The sequence below is a fragment of the Caretta caretta genome, chromosome 15 (genome assembly GCF_965140235.1).
Source record: "Caretta caretta isolate rCarCar2 chromosome 15, rCarCar1.hap1, whole genome shotgun sequence".
NCBI classification, from domain to species: domain Eukaryota; kingdom Metazoa; phylum Chordata; order Testudines; family Cheloniidae; genus Caretta; species Caretta caretta.
Genome location: NC_134220.1, coordinates 409,979 through 431,421, shown reverse-complemented (window position 1 = coordinate 431,421; position 21,443 = coordinate 409,979). Strand labels below are relative to the sequence as shown.

Sequence of the window (21,443 nt, the reverse complement as noted above, 5' to 3'; positions counted from 1 at the left end):
GAGACCCTGCTTACCCTTTAATGCTGTGGCTCATGAAACCCTACGCAGGGAGCCTTGACAGCAGCAAGGAGCGGTTCAACAACAGGCTGAGCCGGTGCAGAATGACTGTGGAGTGTGCTTTAAAGGGCCGCTGGCGCTCTCTGTATGGGAAGCTGGACCTGGCCGATGACAGCATCCCCACAGTTATATCCGCATGCTGTACCCTCCATAACATTTGTGAAGGGAAGGGTGAAAGATTCACTCAGGCATGGACCTTGGAGGTTCAACACCTGGAGGCTGAATTTGAACAGCCAGAGAGCAGGGCTATTAGAGGGGCCCAGCGTGGGGCTGCAAGTATTAGGGATGCCTTGAGGGAGCAATTTGAGGCTGAAAGCCACCAGTAACGTCTGGTGCCGTGCACGGGAGTGAAGTGCAGTGGTTTCAATGTTAGTAGGAATCTATGTTTGCTACGCTGACTTGCAGTGCCTGTTTCTTTCCTGGGCTAAGGTATCTTTTACTTTATGCAGTAATAAAGAATGTTTTCAAAGCGAAAAAATCCAAGTATTGAAAATAAAATTCATTTATTGAAAAGAAACACAACTGCTTGGGAAACAGAAAGGGCAAGGGGGTGGCGTGGGGGGTCCAATCACAGATTTGTGTATGTCGTTATCACACTCAGCCTTCCTGTCTGGAGTGCTGTACAATGAGCGCTGCACTTCAGGATGGCTATAAGGCATGTTGAGGGGGGCTGAGTGCAGTGGGTCAGGGTCGTAGTTTTCAGGGCTGGGTGGTGAAGCTACAGGTGTTGGAGGCAGCTGGTGGCGGTCAGAACCCGGATGTTGGGGAAAGTGGGTTGGAGGTGACATGGGAGCACAAGGGAAAGTTTTGGACAAGCGCTGTGGGGGGGGTCGGGCACGGTAGTGCTCCGCCTGCATGGCTACGAGCGCCTGGATCGAGTCCGCTTGGCGCTCCATTATGCTTATCAGCCGCTCCGTGCTTTGCTGCCAGAGCACTGTGCTTTTGTGCCGGCACGCCTCATTCTGCTGGCGGATCCTCCTTTCACTGTCCCACCACTCCTGCACTTTTTGATTTTCATTACTTGAATGCTGCATTACTTCATGTAACATGTCTTCCTTGCTTCTACATGGCCTCTTTCTGATTCTTTGGAGTCTTTCGGCCGGTGATAACATGGATGGCTGAGATCTCAAGGTTGCATCTGTAAAGGCAAAATGCAACACTTAACAGAGGCAGCATTGTTCACACCAGACAGAGCAATGATTCCCCCCTACTTAAGGGCAAGCACAGTCTACACAATAGCATAATTTGCCGATCCCAAAGTGAGCGCACATAACCCACGGGAGCCCCAAAATGGTGAGTAAGCACAGGATCAAGTATGACTGATTGTTTCATGGCCGTACTGTCCTCTGGGTTTCTGTGCCTTAGGGAGAGCCAACAGTGGCAGGGGGGCCCTATACTGAACACTGTCCCCTCATTTTCCACAGGAGTTCGGCCTGGAAGAGATCTCGCTGCTGAGGGTGACCTGGGAAGCAAGGGAGGGTCTTCTGCTGCTATGTGGATTCCGCCCTGGCCCATATGCAGCTTGCCTGTGTGCAACAATGGTCCCTCTGCCCCTCACGGCACGGTGGTGCGGACATGTTAGCCTTACTGGGACAAGGACCACAGTGGCTCTCCCGAGAAACCTGCACAAGCACATTGCCCAAGCTCTGGATGAGACCTTTGAAGAGATCACTGAGGCCGATTACCGCGATGTGAGAGAGCACATCAACGCCTTATTCCGCATCTAGGCATGCATGCAGCCCTAACCCTCCTTGCCCCAAGAGCCTGCACCGAATAACTTCCTTCCCAAAATAAAAGCCGCTTACTGGGCACCTCCTCTGATGTTTGTCCTTCCCCAGGCACTGACCGCTGCGACCCTCCTCCTGGCTTGAGAACAGCTCTTGGCTGCATGCATCTAGGGATTCCGGGGTGTCTTCCTCCGCCTCAGCACCCTCGCTCCCACTTTCCTCCTCCTCCTGCCTTGTTGAACTGGGCTCTGAAGTGTCCATGGTGGTCTTCAGAGTGGAGGTGGGGTCGGCCCCAAGTATCGCGTCTGGCTCTTTGTAGAAACAGCAGGTCACGGGGGCAGCACCGGAGTGGCTGTTTGCCTCGCAGGCTTTGCGGTAGGCATCCTGCCGCTCCTTCACTTTAACCCTGCGCTGCACTGCGTCCCGGTCATGACCCCTTTCCATCATGTCCCTTGATAGCTGCCCGAATGTATTGTAATTCCTGCAGCTGGAGCGCAGCTGGGACTGGACAGCTTCCTCCCCCCAAACACTGATGAGGTCCAGCACCTCGCATTTGCTCCTTACTCGGGATCGTCTGGCGCGCGGCGGCATGGTCACCTGGAAAGATGCGCTGAGAGCACTCCACGCCTGGCTGAGCAAACAGGAAGGGGATTTTCAAAATTCCCAGAGAATGTAAAGGGTGGGTCTAACGGGTGGTCACCTGAGGGCAGGCCAGTAGAGGTCAGAGTGATGACCAGAGTGGCTAGCACAGGCATTGTGGGACATGTCTGGAGGCCGATCCGAGCGCACTAACAGACCAGGGCGTCCACACTGGCGCCGTGGCGCTCCAGCGGGGGCGCAGCAAACGTTATTCCACTCGCCGAGGTGGATCACCAGGAGCGCTCTAGCCACGGAGTCCGAGCGCTCTACGTGCCTTGCCAGGTGGACGGTAGTGAGCTAGGGCACCCGGGCCTCCTTTATTGTGCTGTAACTCGCAAGTGTAGCCAAGCCCTAAGATACTGTGCACTGCGGGCTGGGAAGACCTCTGGTTGAATGGAGCATTCAGGAGGTGCAAGCTGGTCCTTTGCCTCTCTTCCTCCTTCATCCCTTAGCCAAGTGCAGGAACGGAGAGACAGAATTTGGGCCAAAGCACCCAATTCTCCTGATGGAGGCAAAGCTCAGATGGAATTTGATAGGGGATTTATCCGTGTCTGGGCTGGAGCCACAGAAAATTTTCACTCCATTAATCCTCTGCTATGTTTCTCCATGTCCGCAGGTGCACAGAAGAGACAAAGCCAGGCTGCGCCTGCAAACTCGGCAGCTGCCCAACCGGAGGGAGCTAGCTCTCCCAAATGCCTTCCAATACTATTTGGCAGCACAGCTCCAGTTCACATCACTCTGGGCCTGTCCTGAGGCTGGCGCTCCACACTCAGAGTAAGCCAGGGCACCCCATAGCCACTCCAGCAGCATAGAGGGCCAGACCTGTGCGATGAGAGGCTGGGACAGAATTCCCCTGGATGTACTGAGGGCATGAGGGGTGAGGGCCATAGTGTGCCCCTGAGGGGGTTCCTAGGGAGCCATCATGAAGCGACTGTAAATCGGGGCACTTCTGCAGCTGCTCATCTACACCAATGACCCTGCCAGCCCCCAGCCAGCTCATAATCCAAAGGCACAAATGTGGCGTGAAGTTGGTTTGACCCTCTGCCCCCTGTGCTGCACTCTATGGGGGCAGCGTGCAGACGCTCAGCCTAGAAGACTCACGGGGAAGAGGCCAAGGAGGAGCCCAGCCTCAGGGACATGAGCGGGGCCAGGGCCACGTCTGTGATTTGGTTATTGACAGCACACTCTGCAGGAGCCAGCACATGCCGCTGCTCACAGTCACCCCGCCAGTGCCCTGCCCACGAGCAATGGAGCGCCCAGCGTGTAGGATTCCCAACTTTCTAGGAGCAGAAAATTGAATACCCTTTCGCCACCCCCCTGCCCAGAGACCCGCCCCACCCCTTCTCTGAGGCCCCGCCCCCTCCCTCTGTTGCTCACTCTCCCTCACCCTTGCTGACTCGTTCATTTTCACCAGGCTGGGGCAGGGGTTTGGGGTGCAGGAGGGGATGTGGGCCTCAACTGGGGTGTGGGCTCTGGGGTGGGGCCAGGGATGAGGATTTTGGGGTGCAGAAGGGGCTCCGGGTGGGGGGAGGGGCCAGGGTTTTGGAGTGTGGGAGGGGGCTCTGGGCTGGGGCAGAGGGTTGGGGTGCAGGAGAGGGTACAGGCTCTGGGCTGGGGGTGCGGACTCCAGGGTGGGGCCAGAAATGAGGGATTCTGGGTGCAGGAGGGGGCTCTGGGATGGGGTGGGGGTTGAGGTGTGGGAGGGTGTTGAGGGTGTGGGCTCTGGGGAAGTGGCAACATGTCCCTGTGGCTCCTAGGTGGAGGGGCGGCCAGGTGGGTCCGCGTGCTGCCCCCACCCACAGGTGTCACCACTGCAGTTCCATTGGCCGCAATTCCTGGCCAATGGGAGCTGCAGAGCTGGTGCTCAGGGCGGGGGCAGCACACGGAACCCCCATGGCTGCCCTTCCACCTAGGAGCTGGAGGGTGTCAGCTGCTTCCTGGAAACCATGTGGGGCCAAGCAGAGAGCTTGCCAACCCTGCTGCACCACCAACTGGACTTTTAACAGCCCAGTCAATAGTGCTGACCGGAGCCGCTAGGGTCCCTTTTCGACCAGGTGTTCCGGTTGGAAACCAGACACCCGGCAGCCCTGCGAGTGTGCCCAGGCTGAGGGATGGGCCAGAAACAGCCAGCCCTTGACCTGTATCTAGACACGGCCTCTCCCTATCTACTCACAACAGGCACCAGGGAAAGAGCTGGGTCCCTGATCCCACAATTGGTTTCCTCGCTGGTCCAGTAAGAGTTTCTCCCCATCTTGATTAACACTGTGTGGGCATTGCCTGGGCACCCGCATAACATCCCTGGGTGGGCCAGGTGCAATAAGCTGTGAGGCTACACCCTAACCCAAGCCACATCAGTGCACGTGGAAGGCCCTCCCCAAACCTCCTAATCCCAACTCACGCTGCCAGCTCAGGGCCTGCAGCGAGCCCATCCCACGGCACCTTCCCGCCTCCATGCAGCGTGATTCTCGCCGCTTCGCGGATGAGACTGTGGCAGAACTGGAGCTGTTCTCTAACAACTGATGCATGCAGTATGTTGGGCTGGCTCCTGGGATGTCACTACAGGAACGTATTGGTGTTGTTTTATAGGAGGCTGTAAGGAAAAACAAGGGGGAAGGGAAAGACTGGCTCAAGATGAGGCACCCCCTTGGCAAATACATGAGGGGTGGTAAGGAACAGTGGCAGGGCCAGTGGCTCGGAGGAGTCTGGTTCAACCTGCTGCAGAGCCTGCAGGATCAGAAGGGCCAGAGCTTGGGAACACAGAAGAACAAAAGGGCTATAGCTGTTTAAAAGGGAACCCTGCTAAGAGAGGGGGGAACCAGTCTGAGACACAGGCACGAAGAAGCCAGGTCTGTCTACGTCAGGGGTAGGCAAACTTTTTGGCCTGAGGGCCACATCTGGGTATGGAAACTGTATGGCGGGCCATGAATGCTCACGAAATTTGGGGTTGGGATGTGGGAGGAGGTGAGGGCTCCGGCTGGGGGTGCAGGCCCTGGGGCCAGAAATGAAGAGTTCAGGGTGCGGGAGGGGGCTCCGGACAGGGGCAGAGGGGTGGGTGCGGGGGTGTGTGTGAGGGCTCTGTCTGGGGGTGCGGGCTGTGGGGTGAGGCTGAAGGTTTGGGGTGCAGGAGGGCTGGGACTGAGGGGTTTGGAGGGCGGGAGGGGGATCAGGGCTTGCGCATGGGGTTGGGGGGCGGGAGGGAATCAGGGGTGCAGGCTCCAGGCGTTGCTTACCTCAAGCACCTCCCAGAAGCAGCGGCATGTCCCCCGTCTGGCTCCTACATGGAGGTGTGACCAGGTGGCTCTGCACACTGCTCTCTTTGCAGGTGCCGCCCCGCAGCTCCCATTGGCCATGGTTCCTGGCCAATGGGAGCTACAGGGGCAGTAGTTGGGGCAGCAGCAGTGTGCAGAGCCCCCGGCTGCCCCATACCCATAGGAGCCAGAGGGGGGACATGCTGCTGCTTCCGGGAGCTGCGCAGAGTGGGGCAAGCCCCTGACCCTGCTCCCTGCCTGGAGCACCAGTGCGGGGCAAGCCCTGGACCCTGCTCCCTGGCGGGAGCTCGAGGGCCAGATTAAAATGTCTGGATGCCCCTGGATGTGGCTCCTGGGCCGTAGTTTGCCCACTCCAGTCTAGGTCACCAGGAGGATAGGATAAGCCATGCCTGTGGACTGCTTTAAAAGCATTGTTCTCTAAATGCTTTATTCCTACTGTTAAAACAACCGTACTTTGGTTTAAGCCAGCTGTGGGGTCACTGTTCACCCCGGTCAGACTCCTGCAGGGAAGAACCGCAGGTGCTGCACTCAGTCAGCATGGTAACACATAGGGTGCTGTAGCCCAGGTGCGGGAGAACGGCAGGATTCTGCCCCAGGAGAGGAAAAGGCTCAAGGCTGACACCTGAGGAGGTGGCCCAGAGAGTGAATGGGGGTGCTGCTTGCCCTTTGCCCATGACACCGGTGACCATCCTTGCTTACCCTGCTGCCGCCCTGAATGATTAGAATAGTCAAAGAGGAAATAATAAGCCAACCCCTGCAGTCTATACCCGCAGTCCCCCCACCCCCCTCCACATCAATAACGGGAAACAGTCACTCAACAGAGAACCCAGAGGAAACAGGACTAGAAGCCTGGATGGGTTACCCCAGCCCTCCGCTGGCTCCAAGTGGCGGCCAAAGGCCAAGCTTTGCTCCAGGGTACCCCGTGGAGCTGCACCATCTTCAGTGGCTGATTCCCAGAAGCTCTGGTGAAAGACGAATTGTGTGTTCTCGCTCCACTCACCTGCCGTAGCTTGAGGTGACAAGAGGTTGCACCCACAGTGACAGAGCAACAATCAGCATAAGAGAGAAACGACCCCTTCCTGGAAAGCTCCCTGGTTCCTGCTAGCACCTCACTGTTGGCTCGCTCTCTTAGGTCCACTCTTTTTCCCAGAATGCCTTTCTGGGGGCGGCCCTTTACATTTGGGAGAACCAAGTAGCTGCAGCGCCGAAGTGCCTCTTTTGCAGGAGGTTGGATCTGTTTCCCTTCCAGCCAGTTCAGACGTCTCTGTCAGATTTGCCCTTTCCTATTACTAAGGAGCAGACCCAGGAGGTGGGACCTGTTCCAGGGCAGGGAAACTATCCACTCATGCCAATGGCTACAGTTCCAGCTTTGTTTTCTTTTTTTAAATCAAATGCAACTAAATCCTAACCTCAGCCTAGCCCCACAGCTGCAAACACACACAAGAGGCGACTACATCCCCTGACAGATGAGAAAACTGAGCTGCCTCTTGATGGGACATTGGAAAACAGTTCCCATCTGTGAACCTCCATGGCTTCCCAATGGAAAGACTGCTTCTCTCGTCTGTCTGCAGGGGCCTGTTTGGCCGTTGAGGCTGATGCACCATGTGGGGCCTGGATTTGCTGCTGCTGTTTCCCATTGTTAGTGGCTGTGCAATGTTGCCAACACAGGACCTGGCAGCCGCATTCTGGGCGTTCTCAGAGCTATTCTCCTCCTTGGCGTTGGTTAATCGCCATGTGTTCCTGCCATAGGATGGATCTTCTGGGTGGCTGGGACGTAGAGCCGCGGGGTGGATGCAGTAGCTCTTCCGAAGGGGAATCCAGTGGGCACCGAACTTGCTTGTAGCCCATGTCCCGGTCACATGGCAGGGGCCAGTATCCATTAACAGCATCAGCTCCTGTTAGAGCCGCTGGGCTGCATAAGGGTAACAGAGTAGCTTCCCCAGAAATAGAGTCTGGGGAGTGGGGTCCAGCCCGGGGCCCTGCCCCGCACCACCTGCCTGGTGCTCCTGCCACCCCGACAGGAGTGCTGGGCGGAGCGAGGCCAGCCCCCGCGCCCCGATCCTGCTCCCTGGTGTAGCACTGAGCTCACAGAGGCATGGGGAGGGGGGCAGGGTCACTCTGGGTACAGGGGCCTGGGGGAGGGGGGCAGGGTCACTCTGGGTACAGGGGCATGGCAGTGAGCTCACAGAGGCCTGGGGGAGGGGGGCAGAGTCACTCTGGGTACAGGGGTCTGGGGAGGGGGGCAGGGTCACTCTGGGTACAGGGGTCTGGGGAGGGGGGCAGGGTCACTCTGGGTACAGGGGTCTGGGGAGGGGGGCAGGGTCACTCTGGGTACAGGAGCGTGGCAGTGAGCTCACAGAGGCCTGGGGGAGGGGGCAGGGTCACTCTGGGTACAGACGGTGACCTCAGAGGCCTGTGGCTGGGGAACAGGGCTCTTTCTGGATACGGGGTAAGGGAATCACATTAGGGTTAGGTTAGGATGAGGGTTAATGCGCCACTTATCTCACTCCATCTGGGCCCCCCAAACTGGGACCCTCACCCCCTGCTCTAGCCAAACACCCCTCAGCCATGGCCTTGGCCACCCCAACTCCAGCCAGCACCGCAGCTGAGCCTCTCGATCCCACTCATCAAGAGGTCAGAAAAAAATTAAAATGGAAAGTGCCACATTTTTTGAAAAAACATCTGCAGAAATGCTCTTGCACTTTTCGGCCAGCTCTACCATGAGCCTCCCATACTAGAAACGAATAGGGAAACCAAGGCCTGGATTCTACGTGACTTGCTCCAGGTCACACAGTGACTCTGTGAGCCACTGGGAATTGAACCCAGGAGGCGGGGATCCTAGTTCTCTGCTCCCTTATAAATATTAATACTTTTGATAGTGCTGTGATACCCTCACCTCCTGTAAGCCATTAAGTGCCATCCTTGAACTGATGACAACCCTGCTTGTGGCCGAAGGTAAACTGGGAGCTAGGAGAGATCAGACAAACACAGATGAGACACGCCAAGACCTGACAGGAGACAGCTGTTCGGGGACAGGAGGCCGTGGGCAGGTTATTAGCACAAACATCAACATCTGAAGCATTCCTGGGTGAAGTAGGGCTTCCAGGCAAGATTTGAAGTGGGGAAGGGAGGGGTTGCTCTGAAGTGGGAATCTGTTCCACACATCTGGGTGTGGGGGCAGCAGGTAAGAAGCTAAAGGTGGGAGAAGACTATGGAAGGAGCTGCACCAGGCCTAGCATAATGGAGGTCTGGTCTATGATAAGGGTTTCTAGGTGCTACCGTAATACAAACAATAAAAGCCGGTACCAGGTTAGATACCATGGGGCTAAAACACCTGGGTTCAGTCCACATTAGTGTGTCCATTGGGCAGCTGCACCGGCTCTAGCTCAATGGTGCAGGAATTTTTGATGATTGCCAGGCTAGATGCAGTTCTGGTGTCTCTGCCATGGACACCCCAACCCTGCTCCCCGGTGCCTGGAAATGGCCTCTCTAGCACTTGGGGCCTGAGTCTAGAAGCTGCTTGATAGCTACAGAAGGACCTAGACCCTGATTCTGGCCTTCACTGTAGCTCACGTACCCCAGTTCTGCAGGAGTAAAGAAGCTGCATAGCCAGTCACCCCTGGCCTGACTACTGCAGAGCCAGATGAATGGCTCAGAACTTGCAGCTTCCAGCACAGGGCATAACTGTGGGAGAGGGTGTTTTGATATTTTTAACTATTTGTAGCGCCTGGAAACCCCAGTCAAGGAACCCCATTGTGTCAGGTGTTGTACAGAGCAATAACAAAGAAGACAGCTCCTGCCATAGAGAGCAATCACAACCTACAATGGTGGAAGTGCCCTCTGCACTCTTCTTGGCTTCTAGAATGGGGCTTTGGGTACCACTGCAGCTAAGCACAAGTTAGAGCAGCCCCCTGGTTGCTCTAGCTTGTGCCAGGGGCTCCCTGGAGGGCCTCAGACTCCCTGCCCTGCTCCCTGGAGGGCCTCAGACTCAGGCAGGAAGGTGGCATAGGGCTGCTTTTCTCTTCTCCCCCTCCTCTAAGCTGCACGGACTTTAGCTCAGCCGCCAACCAAGGGTCAGGACCCTAGTGCACGGCTCAGGGGCTGCTGAGAGACCTCCTGTTCCTTGGGTTCTTTGACTGGAGACTGCGAGGGAACAGTGTGCCTGCAAAATAAAAACGACAAAGGGGAGGGGGAGAACTCTGGCCTGGGACAAAGGTTTTCAAAGGCAGCTGTGTCTGGGGAGTGGGGCATGTCCTGTGTGTTGGTGGCGCAGACACTGGGGGATCTCTGGGTGAATTCATAATTTTGATCCAAAGGAACAAAACAAAAACTTGGCATCAAAATCTGCCACCTCTTCTCAGTGCAAACACACTCCTGCAGGGACCATCAAAGCTTTTGGCAGCAGCTGTGCCCAGGCAGGGCAGAGTCAGAGACCGAGAGGGCAAACTGGGCAACAGAGCAAGAGTCCAAGGCCAGAGGCACAGAAGTTACGTCTATTATCGCGGGTCGTCAAGGGGCAGGGGACTTACCCGACCGTGCCAGCCACGCACGGGGGCGGCTGCCCAACGCCTCTGCGGCTACACTTCCCTCTCCTGCCCGCAAAACCGGCCCAGCCCGGCCCCCTGCGCGCTCCCGGCGTGTCCGAGGCCCGGCGGGCGGCGGGGAGCGGCCCCTTTAAGGGGTGGGGCTCGCAGCCAGGCGCAGGAGGCTCCGCTCGGGACCGGGCTGCCCGGGCGCAGGAGGCTGCGGCCGCGGACCGGCGCCGGCGGGGCCATGAGTGGCCGGGTGGGAGACCTGAGCCCCGCGCAGGCGGAGGCGCTAGCCAAGGTGAGATCTGGTCCCTCTTCTCGGCAACGCCGGTCACTTCCTCCCGCCGGGGCGGTGTTGGTCTTCCCCGCGGGTGCCGCGCCTTCGAGACGCGGGGATCCCGGTGCTGGGCGCTGTACAAGCACCGAGGCCGGAGCAGGGGTCTCCGAGCGGCGCAAGGGACTGGAGACAGCGCCGCTCTGCCCCGAGGCTGTTTGCCTGGCCTCGCCCGCAGGCCGTAAGCGAGACTTCGGATCTCCCTGCGCCCAGCTTCCGCAGGACCCTCCCGCTCCTCGGCCCCAGCCCCGGGGGAGTCGGGTGCCCGGAGCAGCCCAGGCCGGCGGCGGGAGCTGACTCGCGCGGGAGGCTCCGGGGCAGTGAGTGCAGCCCCGGCTGCCCTGGCCGAGGGACCCGCTCCGGGAGCGTGGTCGGGCTGGGGGCCGCCGAGCCCCTGGTAAGCTCCCTCCAGCCTGCGCAGCCGGGGCAGAGGAAGCTCTCCGGGTGACGAGGAGCAGGGCCCCCCCGTACCCCGAGACGGGCCCGGAGCAGGGACGGGGACGCTGCTGGGCCCTAGGTGGGCCCGTGGTTGCCTGGCGGCTAGCAGAGGGGGCTGGGCGCGAGGGAGTATCCTGGCCTGCGTCTGGCGGAAAAGGCTCACGGCCGCGGGCTGATTGCTCAGCAATTATTCCTTAAGCAGCTTCTGAATGAGAGCGCGCGGCGGCGGGGTCGCTGCACAAGGTACCAGCACCCTGCTCTCCAGGGCGCCTCCTTCACGGAGCGGCTGGGAGCTTCCCCGCAGCCCGCACCGTTCCCGCAGTGCGATTCCTCCCTGGACAGGAGAACCTGGGCCTTTGCACAGCGAAGCCTAAGGTCTTGTTCCCTGCAGCTCCTGGAGAGAAAGGAGCTCTGAGCCCCTCCACAGCCTGTGCTCCTTCCCCATATCATAGTGCCTCTTGCAAGGCCAGCCAGGAAGAAGTGGCTTAACTCACATGGTTGCTTCTTTGCCCCCTCTCTGTTCCCCTCCTTGTAAACCGTGAGCCTTTCCTGCCTCCTGTGAGCCTTTCATCCCTGCTTCCCATCTTTCTTTCCCTTGCCCTTCTGCACACACTTGCTCTTTCCTAGTCTCTGTCCCAGCATGCCCCTGTGGGGGCCTTTTGTGAAACTGCTCTTCCTTTGATGCTAACTTGGACCCATCTGTACTGGCCTCAGGAAGGGGAGAGAGGGCTGAGGGGGTGCCAAAGGAAAAGGCCCCTGTTCTGCAATCCAGCATTCTTGGATCCATACTTACATACAGCCCCGCGCCACTATTACAAATACCTGGGAAGCCTGAGCGTTGCTGGTGGCAACCACTGGCTCAGAGCTCCCTGTAGGGAGCAAGGGAGTTTGCTCAGCTGGGTTGGGAGAACCTCTTCCCCAGTGTGTTCGGAGGGAAGAGCTGTCGGCTTTGAATGGGCCTTTGTCAGTCTGGGGGAGCAAAACGTGGCTTTGTCGTATAGCACCTACTTCAGTGTATGTACAGGCAGGGATTTGTGCATGAAGGCAAACTGCACCCACCCCCAGTGTGCTCCTCTGCGCCCCTTCCTGTGGACCCCACTGCCTTGAGCCAGGTGTGCAGCATGAGCGGGAAGTACCATTTTTACATGCTCTGGGCATAGGCGCTAATGATGGCACAAGGCGGTGGAGAACCAGCCCCCACTGCATTTGAAGAGCGCATATGCTATAGGGATTTAAATCTGTTCCTCTAAAGGATAAAGAATAACCTTGTAGATAAGGTGTGCAAGTGGGTCCTGGGAGATTTGGAGTCTGTTCCTAGCTCTACCTGCGTGGACTATGGCAAGTGACTTAACCTTTGTGCCTCAGTTTCCCCAGCTCTAAAATAGGGACAATTCTATTTCCCTACTTCTCTGGAGGGTATTCATTAGTGCTTGGGGAACCTTGGCAGCCCTAGAAGTGCCGTGTGCTATCAACAGTTCTATTTTGCATTCTTCTCAGCTGGTTTTCATGACTCCTCCTGTCCGTTTCAATGGAACTTTCAAGTTAAAATAAAAAGAAAATGAGGGATGGTGGCTGGCAGGGAAACCTCTCCCTCACCCCACTTCCTGGCATTCAAGGGAGAGGGAGGCCATGGGTTAAGAGTGGGACATCCCAGGAGCTTTCTGTGGTGTGTTTGTGTGGGAGTGAGGGAAGGATCTCAACTAATCATCATGTACACAAGCAGGTCCTCCTATCTGTCTAGAAAGTAAACAAATCCAAGTGACAGTAACTTAGTGTAGAACTACATTCATAGCTCCCCTAAAGATCACCTGAAAGTCACCCTGAAACAGCATTCAAAGATGGCTACCTTCCCCATTGAAATCTGCATTCATCAGAGGAAGTCTCAGCTCCACAGATTTCACAGGGCTATGGTGGCTGGCATAGGAAAGGTTTCTGGTGTTAGACTCGGGAGCCTGATTCTTGTACCTTGCATGGCCATTGACTCCTCGGCAAAGTTTCTGGGCAGCATTTCACCCCCCCAGCCCTCTTGCACACGTGTCAGTGATCTCACGAGGGGCAGGGCAGGGGAGAATCCGATTGCACACTGATTTATTTCTGGATGCAGTTCAGTTGGTTTTGATGATCTGTTGCATCATTCCAAACAACGACGTGTATCTTCCTTTAAAGGATCATGGAACATGGATCCCAAGATCCCAGCTCATTAACAATTGAGAGCCACTGTTGTCTGACGGCCGCGCAGGGCCCCCTGTGAAATGCATCGGTGGGTTGCAGCCTGGTTTCTAGCGGACAAGTGTCCACATGAAACCCAGAATGATTAAGCCTCAGCAGAGGTATGAAGGACTGCCTGGCCACAGTTGCCAACTTTAATGCGGTAAATAACCACCCTGACTTTCACAATAAGCCAAAAATCAAGCTAATCCCGTTTCAAAACAAGCCCCCAGAAAGCCAATCCCTAAAAACCCCAACACTCTATGTGATTAGATCCCCATGGTGTGCAGTCGGGGACAGTGGTGGGCCTGCTGTGCAACCCTGACTCTCCCACCCTTGCCCCTGCTTGCTGGGAGCTGATCAGAAAAAAAAAAGAAGCAACAAGCTACTAGTCAACAAGCAACTCACAAGCAAATTAAGCCAAAAATAAGCCCAATTTTGGCAGGTTTTTTTTGTGGGTTTGGCATGTCTGTGCCTGGGCAAGAGACTGAACCATCCCTCACACCAAGAGGTGAATTCCTGGCACATTTGCATAGTAGTGAGGGGGAAGGGGAGCAAACTGGAAGGAGAGGTAGATACGCTGGAGGGTAGGGATAGGATACAGAGGGACCTAGACAAATTGGAGGATTGGGGCAAAAGAAATCTGATGAGGTTCAACAAGGACAAGCGCAGAGTCCTGCACTTAGGACGGAAGAATCCAATGCACCGCTACAGACTAGGGACTGAATGGCTCAGCAGCAGTTCTGCAGAAAAGGACCTAGGGGTTACAGTGGACGAGAAGCTCGATATGAGTCAACAGTGTGCCCTTGTTGCCAAGAAGGCCAATGGCATTTTGGGGTGTATAAGTAGGGGCATTGCCAGCAGATCGAGGGACATGATCGTTCCCCTCTATTCAACATTGGTGAGGCCTCATCTGGAGTACTGTGTCCAGTTTTGGGCCCCACACTACAAGAAGGATGTGGAGAAATTGGAGAGAGTCCAGTGGAGGGCAACAAAAATGATTAGGGGTCTGGAACACATGACTTATGAGGAGAGGCTGAGGGAACTGGGATTGTTTGGTCTACGGAAGAGAAGAATGAGGGGGGATTTGATAGCTGCTTTCAACTACCTGAAAGGTGGATCCAAAGAGGATGGATCTAGACTATTCTCAGTGATAGCAGATGACAGGACAAGGAGTAATGGTCTCAAGTTGCAGTGGGAGAGATTTAGGTTGGATATTAGGAAAAACTTTTTCACTAGGAGGGCAATGAAACACTGGAATGCGTTACCTAGGGAGGTGGTGGAATCTCCTTCCTTTGAGGTTTTTAAGGTCAGGCTTGACAAAGCCCTGGCTGGGATGATTTAGATGGGATTGGTCCTGCTCTGGGCAGGGGGTTGGACTAAGGGTATGTCTACACTACAGAATAAGTTTGAATTTATAGAAGTCGGTTTTTTAGAAATCGGTTTTATATATTCGAGTGTGTGTGTCCCCACAGAAAATGCTCTAAGTGCATTAAGTGCATTAACTCGGCGGAGTGCTTCCACAGTACCGAGGCTAGAGTCGACTTCCGGAGCATTGCACTGTGGGTAGCTATCCCACAGTTCCCGCAGTCTCCGCTGCCCATTGGAATTCTGGGTTGAGATCCCAATGCCTGATGGGGCTAAAACATTGTCGCGGGTGGTTCTGGGTACATATCGTCAGGCCCCCGTTCCCTCCCTCCCTCCGTGAAAGCAAGGGCAGACAATCATTTCGCGCCTTTTTTCCTGAGTTACCTGTGCAGACGCCATACCACGGCAAGCATGGAGCCCGCTCAGGTAACCGTCACCCTATGTCTCCTGGGTGCTGGCAGACGCGGTACGGCATTGCTACACAGTAGCAGCAACCCCTTGCCTTGTGGCAGCAGACGGTACAGTACGACTGGTAGCCGTCATCGTCATGTCCGAGGTGCTCCTGGCCACGTCGGCTGGGAGCGCCTGGGCAGACATGGGTGCAGGGACTAAATTTGGAGTGACTTGACCAGGTCATTCTCTTTAGTCCTGCAGTCAGTCCTATTGAATCGTCTTATGGTGAGCGGGCAGGCGATACGGACTGCTAGCAGTCGTACTGTACCATCTTCTGCCGAGCAGCCATGAGATGTGGATGGCATGCAGTCCTTCTGCACTGTCTGCTGCCAGCCAAAGATGTAAAAGATAGATGGAGTGGGTCAAAACAAGAAATAGACCAGATTTGTTTTGTACTCATTTGCCTCCTCCCCTGTCTAGGGGACTCATTCCTCTAGGTCACACTGCAGTCACTCACAGAGAAGGTGCAGCGAGGTAAATCTAGCCATGTATCAATCAGAGGCCAGGCTAACCTCCTTGTTCCAATAAGAACGATAACTTAGGTGCACCATTTCTTATTGGAACCCTCCGTGAAGTCCTGCCTGAAATACTCCTTGATGTACAGACACCCCCTTTGTTGATTTTAGCTCCCTGAAGCCAACTCTGTAAGCCGTGTCGTCAGTCGCCCCTCCCTCCGTCAGAGCAACGGCAGACAATCGTTCCGCGCCTTTTTTCTGTGCGGACGCCATACCAAGGCAAGCATGGAGGCCGCTCAGCTCACTTTGGCAATTAGGAGCACATTAAACACCACACGCATTATCTAGCAGTATATGCAGCACCAGAACCTGGCAAAGCGATACCGGGCGAGGAGGTGACGTCAGCGCGGTCACGTGAGTGATCAGGACATGGACACAGATTTCTCTGAAAGCATGGGCCCTGCCAATGCATGCATCATGGTGCTAATGGGGCAGGTTCATGCTGTGGAACGCCGATTCTGGGCTCGGGAAACAAGCACAGACTGGTGGGACCGCATAGTGTTGCAGGTCTGGGACGATTCCCAGTGGCTGCGAAACTTTCGCATGCGTAAGGGCACTTTCATGGAACTTTGTGACCTGCTTTCCCCTGCCCTGAGGCGCATGAATACCAAGATGAGAGCAGCCCTCACAGTTGAGAAGCGAGTGGTGATAGCCCTGTGGAAGCTTGCAACGCCAGACAGCTACCGGTCAGTTGGGAATCAATTTGGAGTGGGCAAATCTACTGTGGGGGCTGCTGTGATGCAAGTAGCCCACGCAATCAAAGATCTGCTGATATCAAGGGTAGTGACCCTGGGAAATGTGCAGGTCATAGTGGATGGCTTTGCTGCAATGGGATTCCCTAACTGTGGTGGGGCTATAGACGGAACCCATATCCCTATCTTGGCACCGGAGCACCAAGCCGCCGAGTACATAAACCACAAGGGGTACTTTTCGATAGTGCTGCAAGCTCTGGTGGATCACAGGGGACGTTTCACCAACATCAACATGGGATGGCCGGGAAAGGTGCATGATGCTCGCATCTTCAGGAACTCTGGTCTGTTTCAAAAGCTGCAGGAAGGGACTTTATTCCCAGACCAGAAAATAACTGTTGGGGATGTTGAAATGCCTATAGTTATCCTTGGGGACCCAGCCTACCCCTTAATGCCATGGCTCAGCCGTACACAGGCAGCCTGGACAGTAGTCAGGAGCTGTTCAACTACAGGCTGAGCAAGTGCAGAATGGTGGTAGAATGTGCATTTGGACGTTTAAAGGCGCGCTGGCGCAGTTTACTGACTCGCTTAGACCTCAGCGAAACCAATATTCCCACTGTTATTACTGCTTGCTGTGTGCTCCACAATATCTGTGAGAGTAAGGGGGAGACGTTTATGGCGGGGTGGGAGGTTGAGGCAAATTGCCTGGCTGCTGGTTACGCGCAGCCAAACACCTGGGCGGTTAGAAGAGCACAGGAGGGCGCAGTACGCATCAGAGAAGCTTTGAAAACCAGTTTCATGACTGGCCAGGCTACGGTGTGAAAGTTCTGTTTGTTTCTCCTTGATGAAACCCCCCGCCCCTTGGTTCACTCTAGTTCCCTGTAAGCTAACCACCCGCCCCTCCTCCCTTCAATCACCGCTTGCAGAGGCAATAAAGTCATTGTTGCTTCACATTCATGCATTCTTTATTCATTCATCACACAAATAGGGGGATGACTACCAAGGTAGCCCAGGAGGGGTGGTGGAGGAGGGAAGGAAAATGCCACACAGCACTTTAAGCACAGCACTTTAAAAGTTTACAACTTTAAAATTTATTGAATGACAGCCTTCTTTTTTTTTTTTTGGGCAATCCTCTGTGGTGGAGTGGCTGGTTGGCCGGAGGCCCCCCCACCGCGTTCTTGGGCGTCTGGGTGTGGAGGCTATGGAACTTGGGGAGGAGGGCGGTTGGTTACAGAGGGGCAGCAGTGGCAGTCTGTGCTCCAGCTGCCTTTGCTGCAGCTCAACCATACACTGGAGCATACTGGTTTGGTCCTGCAGCAGCCTCGGCATTGAATCCTGCCTCCTCTCATCACGCTGCCGCCACATTTGAGCTTCAGCCCTCTCTTCAGCCCGCCACTTACTCTCTTCAGCCCTCCACCTCTCCTCCCGGTCATTTTGTGCTTTCCTGCACTCTGACATTATTTGCCTCCACGCATTCGTCTGTGCTCTGTCAGTGTGGGAGGACAGCATGAGCTCGGAGAACATTTCATCACGAGTGCGTTTTTTTTTCTTTCTAAGCTTCACTAGCCTCTGGGAAGGAGAAGATCCTGTGATCATTGAAACACATGCAGCTGGTGGAGAAAAAAAAAGGGACAGCGGTATTTAAAAAGACACATTTTATAAAACAGTGGCTACACTCTTTCAGGGTAAACCTTGCTGTTAACATTACATACATAGCACACGTGCTTTCATTACAAGGTCGCATTTTGCCTCCTCCCACCGCGTGACTACCCCCTCAACCTTCCCCCCTCCCTGTGGCTAACAGCGGGGAACATTTCTGTTTAGCCACAGGCAAACAGCCCAGCAGGAATGGGCTCCTCTGAGTGTCCCCTGAAGAAAAGCACTCTATTTCAACCAGGTGACCATGAATTATATCTCACTCTCCTGAGGATAACACAGAGAGATAAAGAACGGATGTTGTTTGAATGCCAGCAAACATACACTGCAATGCTTTGTTCTACAATGATTCCCGAGTACGTGTTACTGGCCTGGAGTGGTAAAGTGTCCTACCATGAAGGACGCAATAAGGCTGCCCTCCCCAGAAACCTTTTGCAAAGGCTTTAGGACTACATCTAGGAGAACCGCAAATGCCAGGGCAAAGTAATCCTTTCACATGCTTGCTTTTAAACCATGTATAGTATTTTAAAAGGTACACTCACCAGAGGTCCCTTCTCCGCCTGCTGGGTCCAGGAGGCAGCCTTGGGTGGGTTCGGGGGGTACTGGCTCCAGGTCTAGGGTGAGAAACAGTTCCTGGCTGTCGGGAAAACCGGTTTCTCCGCTTGCTTGCTGTGAGCTATCTACAACCTCCTCCTCATCATCATCTTCTTCGTCCCCAAAACCTGCTTCCGTATTGCCTCCATCTCCATTGAAGGAGTCAAACAACATGGCTGGGGTAGTGGTGGCTGAACCCCCTAAAATGGCATGCAGCTCATCATAGAAGCAGCATGTTTGGGGCTCTGACCCAGAGCGGCTGTTCGCCTCTCTGGTTTTCTGGTAGGCTTGCCTCAGCTCCTTCAGTTTCACGCGGCACTGCTTCGGGTCCCTGTTATGGCCTCTGTCCTTCATGCCCTGGGAGATTTTCACAAAGGTTTTGGCGTTTCGAAAACTGGAACGGAGTTCTGATAGCACGGATTCCTCTCCCCAAACAGCGATCAGATCCCGTACCTCCCGTTCGGTCCATGCTGGAGCTCTTTTGCGATTCTGGGACTCCATCATGGTCACCTGTGCTGATGAGCTCTGCATGGTCACCTGCAGCTTGCCACGCTGGCCAAACAGGAAATGAGATTCAAAAGTTCACGGTTCTTTTCCTGTCTACCTGGCCAGTGCATCTGAGTTGAGAGTGCTGTCCAGAGCGGTCATAATGGAGCACTCTGGGATAGCTCCCGGAGGCCAATACCATCGAATTGTGTCCACAGTACCCCAAATTCGAGCCGGCAACGTCGATTTAAGCCCTAATCCACTTGTCAGGGGTGGAGTAAGGAAATCGATTTTAAGAGCCCTTTAAGTCGAAATAAAGGGCTTCATTGTGTGGACGGGTGCAGGTTTACATCGATTTAACGCTGCTAAATTCGACCTAAAGTCCTAGTGTAGACCAGGGAAGATGTCCTCCAGAGGTCCCTTCCAACTCTGATATTCTATGATTCTAAGGGGGCAATTTATCCTGTTGCTGGCTGTTTGACCTCTTCTGTGGCTAAACGTAGGGCCTGCAGGGTTGTCAAGCCAACACCTTGTGCTACTGCTTACATTTGATTTTAAACGTGTAGACACAAACTTCAAACAAACCAAGACCCCAAAAGACAGGCTGGGGATGTCCAAATCTCTCCCTTTGAGGTGAAGCTGGAACCTGCCATGTGTCGTAATGTCAGGGGCAATTTGGAGACTCCTCTGCCTTTTTGACTCAGGCTGTAGCAGGACGGAGGAGTTGCCCGCCTGGAACAGACCCAAGGAACCTCTGCTAGAGCCAGGACACTGAACTAGTGGCCAGCACTAGATACTTCAGAGGCAGGTATCAAAACCCTTCCATAAGGGACAATAATGCCACATTTTCCAAAGTTCCCTCCCAGACTGTAGGCGCTGAGAGATCTGAGGCCAAATTTCCAGGGATGCTGGGGGCTTGAAGCTCCCTTGGTTTCAAATGAGGTTGGGGGTGCTCAGCACTTGGAAAACCATGTCTCAAGTCAGACACCCAAAATCAGGGACAGTCTCGAAAATGTGGACCTTAAGAATAACAAGCCCATTTGGGGGCCATTTCTAGCCACAGATTTATGGGTGTGCGGTTACATCTTGGAGCAGGAAGGTTGATCTCCTTTACACATTTATATTCTTTCTGATCATCACTATAAACACCTTATTCTTTTTTCAAAACCCTATCAAACTCTTTACCTCACCCATGTCTTGTGGCAGCGAGCTCCAGAGAGATAAATTAGACATTTTAAGTGTTTCCTCCTATCAGTTTTAGCTGTGTTGCCTTTTAATGTCTTGGGAGGTCCTCTTGTTTTTATATTATAAGAGGCAGACTAGGATGAGATCAGTGAGGATGGAGGGGGTATTTTAGATGGACAGTCGAATTAGAGAGAGATGGATTTTAAGCACTGGGAAGGTCGGGGAAGTTTTGCAAACTGAGAAGTGTTATATTCTCTGCAGAGGGTCTGATCTGATGCATAGTTGCATGTAACTGAAATCTCTTTTGTGCAATATCTTTGGTTCAAGGAATCAGAGATTGGGCACAGCATTAATTGACAACAGATCTTTAGAAATTCTCCTCTCCTGTTTCCCGGAGCTACTGATGGGCTTTCATCCTATCCTCCCTTCACAATGCTCCTCCGGGGTGCTGTTCTCAAGGCAAAGGAATTAATCTCAGATTTAATTACACCTAATTTCATACCACAATAATCTAACCAGCCCCATTAAGAAGTGAAGGGAAGGACCTAGAGTGCTGTGCCCCTCTGAGATTTATGCTATTCATTGCCCTGGTGCGGCTGTGGCTGACCCCGGTGTGTGTCGTGGAAGGGGGGGGGGGGGGATCAGCTGATCTGCAGGCTCAGGCTTAACTCGCATATCTGTTATTTGGGACTGATTCCTCCCCTGTCCTTTGCACCCCCGTGTTGGGTTTGCCATTGACCAAGGCACCTGCTGGGGCTCCCCTGCTGCCTCTCAAACTGGTGGCAATGTTGTACTGCACAGCAGCCTGCCGGGGGTGCGTGCATAGCGATTCCCAGCCACTAAGCCCTTGTTCTCCATATATCGGACAGGAATCAGCTCTGTGATTCAGAAGAGGACTGCCAAACCAAGGAGAGAAATGCTGCCTCCTACACAAATTGCCCACATGCCGCCATCCACGTGTCTTTGTGCCCTATGCCAGCACCTGAAGGGTCCCTTCAGGAACCCTAGAGACCTCTTTAGACCCCTAAAGATTGCTTTAATGCCTCCCCTTTTGGGAGACTGAGATCAGGGCTACCCTGTATCACTGACCCCCATTTCCCTTCCAGCTCAGCTATGCTGTTCCTCACTTGGCCAGAAGGAGCCTTGTTGAGCATGACAAGCATCCCCTCTCGCGGGGTGGGATGTGCTGCCCTGCGCCCAGCACTGCAAGGCATTAGACGTGCTCCACCACCCCACCTGGCTCCCCTCACAGCCGTGTCCAGGGTTGAGCTGGTTAGCTGGCCAGGTGTAGGGAGG

At 54.7% G+C, this 21,443-nt stretch overlaps 1 protein-coding gene and 1 long non-coding RNA gene across 3 annotated transcripts in view; one reads left to right on the top strand and one right to left on the bottom strand.

The window, feature by feature from the left end:
- Positions 1-587: 587 nt before the first annotated feature.
- LOC125622842 (uncharacterized) lies at positions 588-10,310 on the bottom strand. Its single transcript, XR_007352826.2, has 3 exons — positions 10,222-10,310; positions 8,589-8,659; positions 588-1,195 (listed from the first exon to the last, which is right to left on the bottom strand). It is a non-coding gene; the product is annotated as an uncharacterized LOC125622842 (long non-coding RNA).
- A 55-nt stretch (positions 10,311-10,365) lies between these two features.
- SEC14L2 (SEC14 like lipid binding 2) overlaps positions 10,366-21,443 on the top strand; it is a 43,329-nt gene continuing 32,251 nt past the window's right edge. For both annotated transcript variants that reach the window (XM_048821294.2, XM_048821291.2), the window contains exon 1: positions 10,366-10,519. In XM_048821294.2, coding sequence (XP_048677251.2) covers positions 10,466-10,519 — 54 coding nt within the window. In that variant the 5' untranslated portion in view covers positions 10,366-10,465. The remainder of the gene's footprint in view (positions 10,520-21,443) is intronic.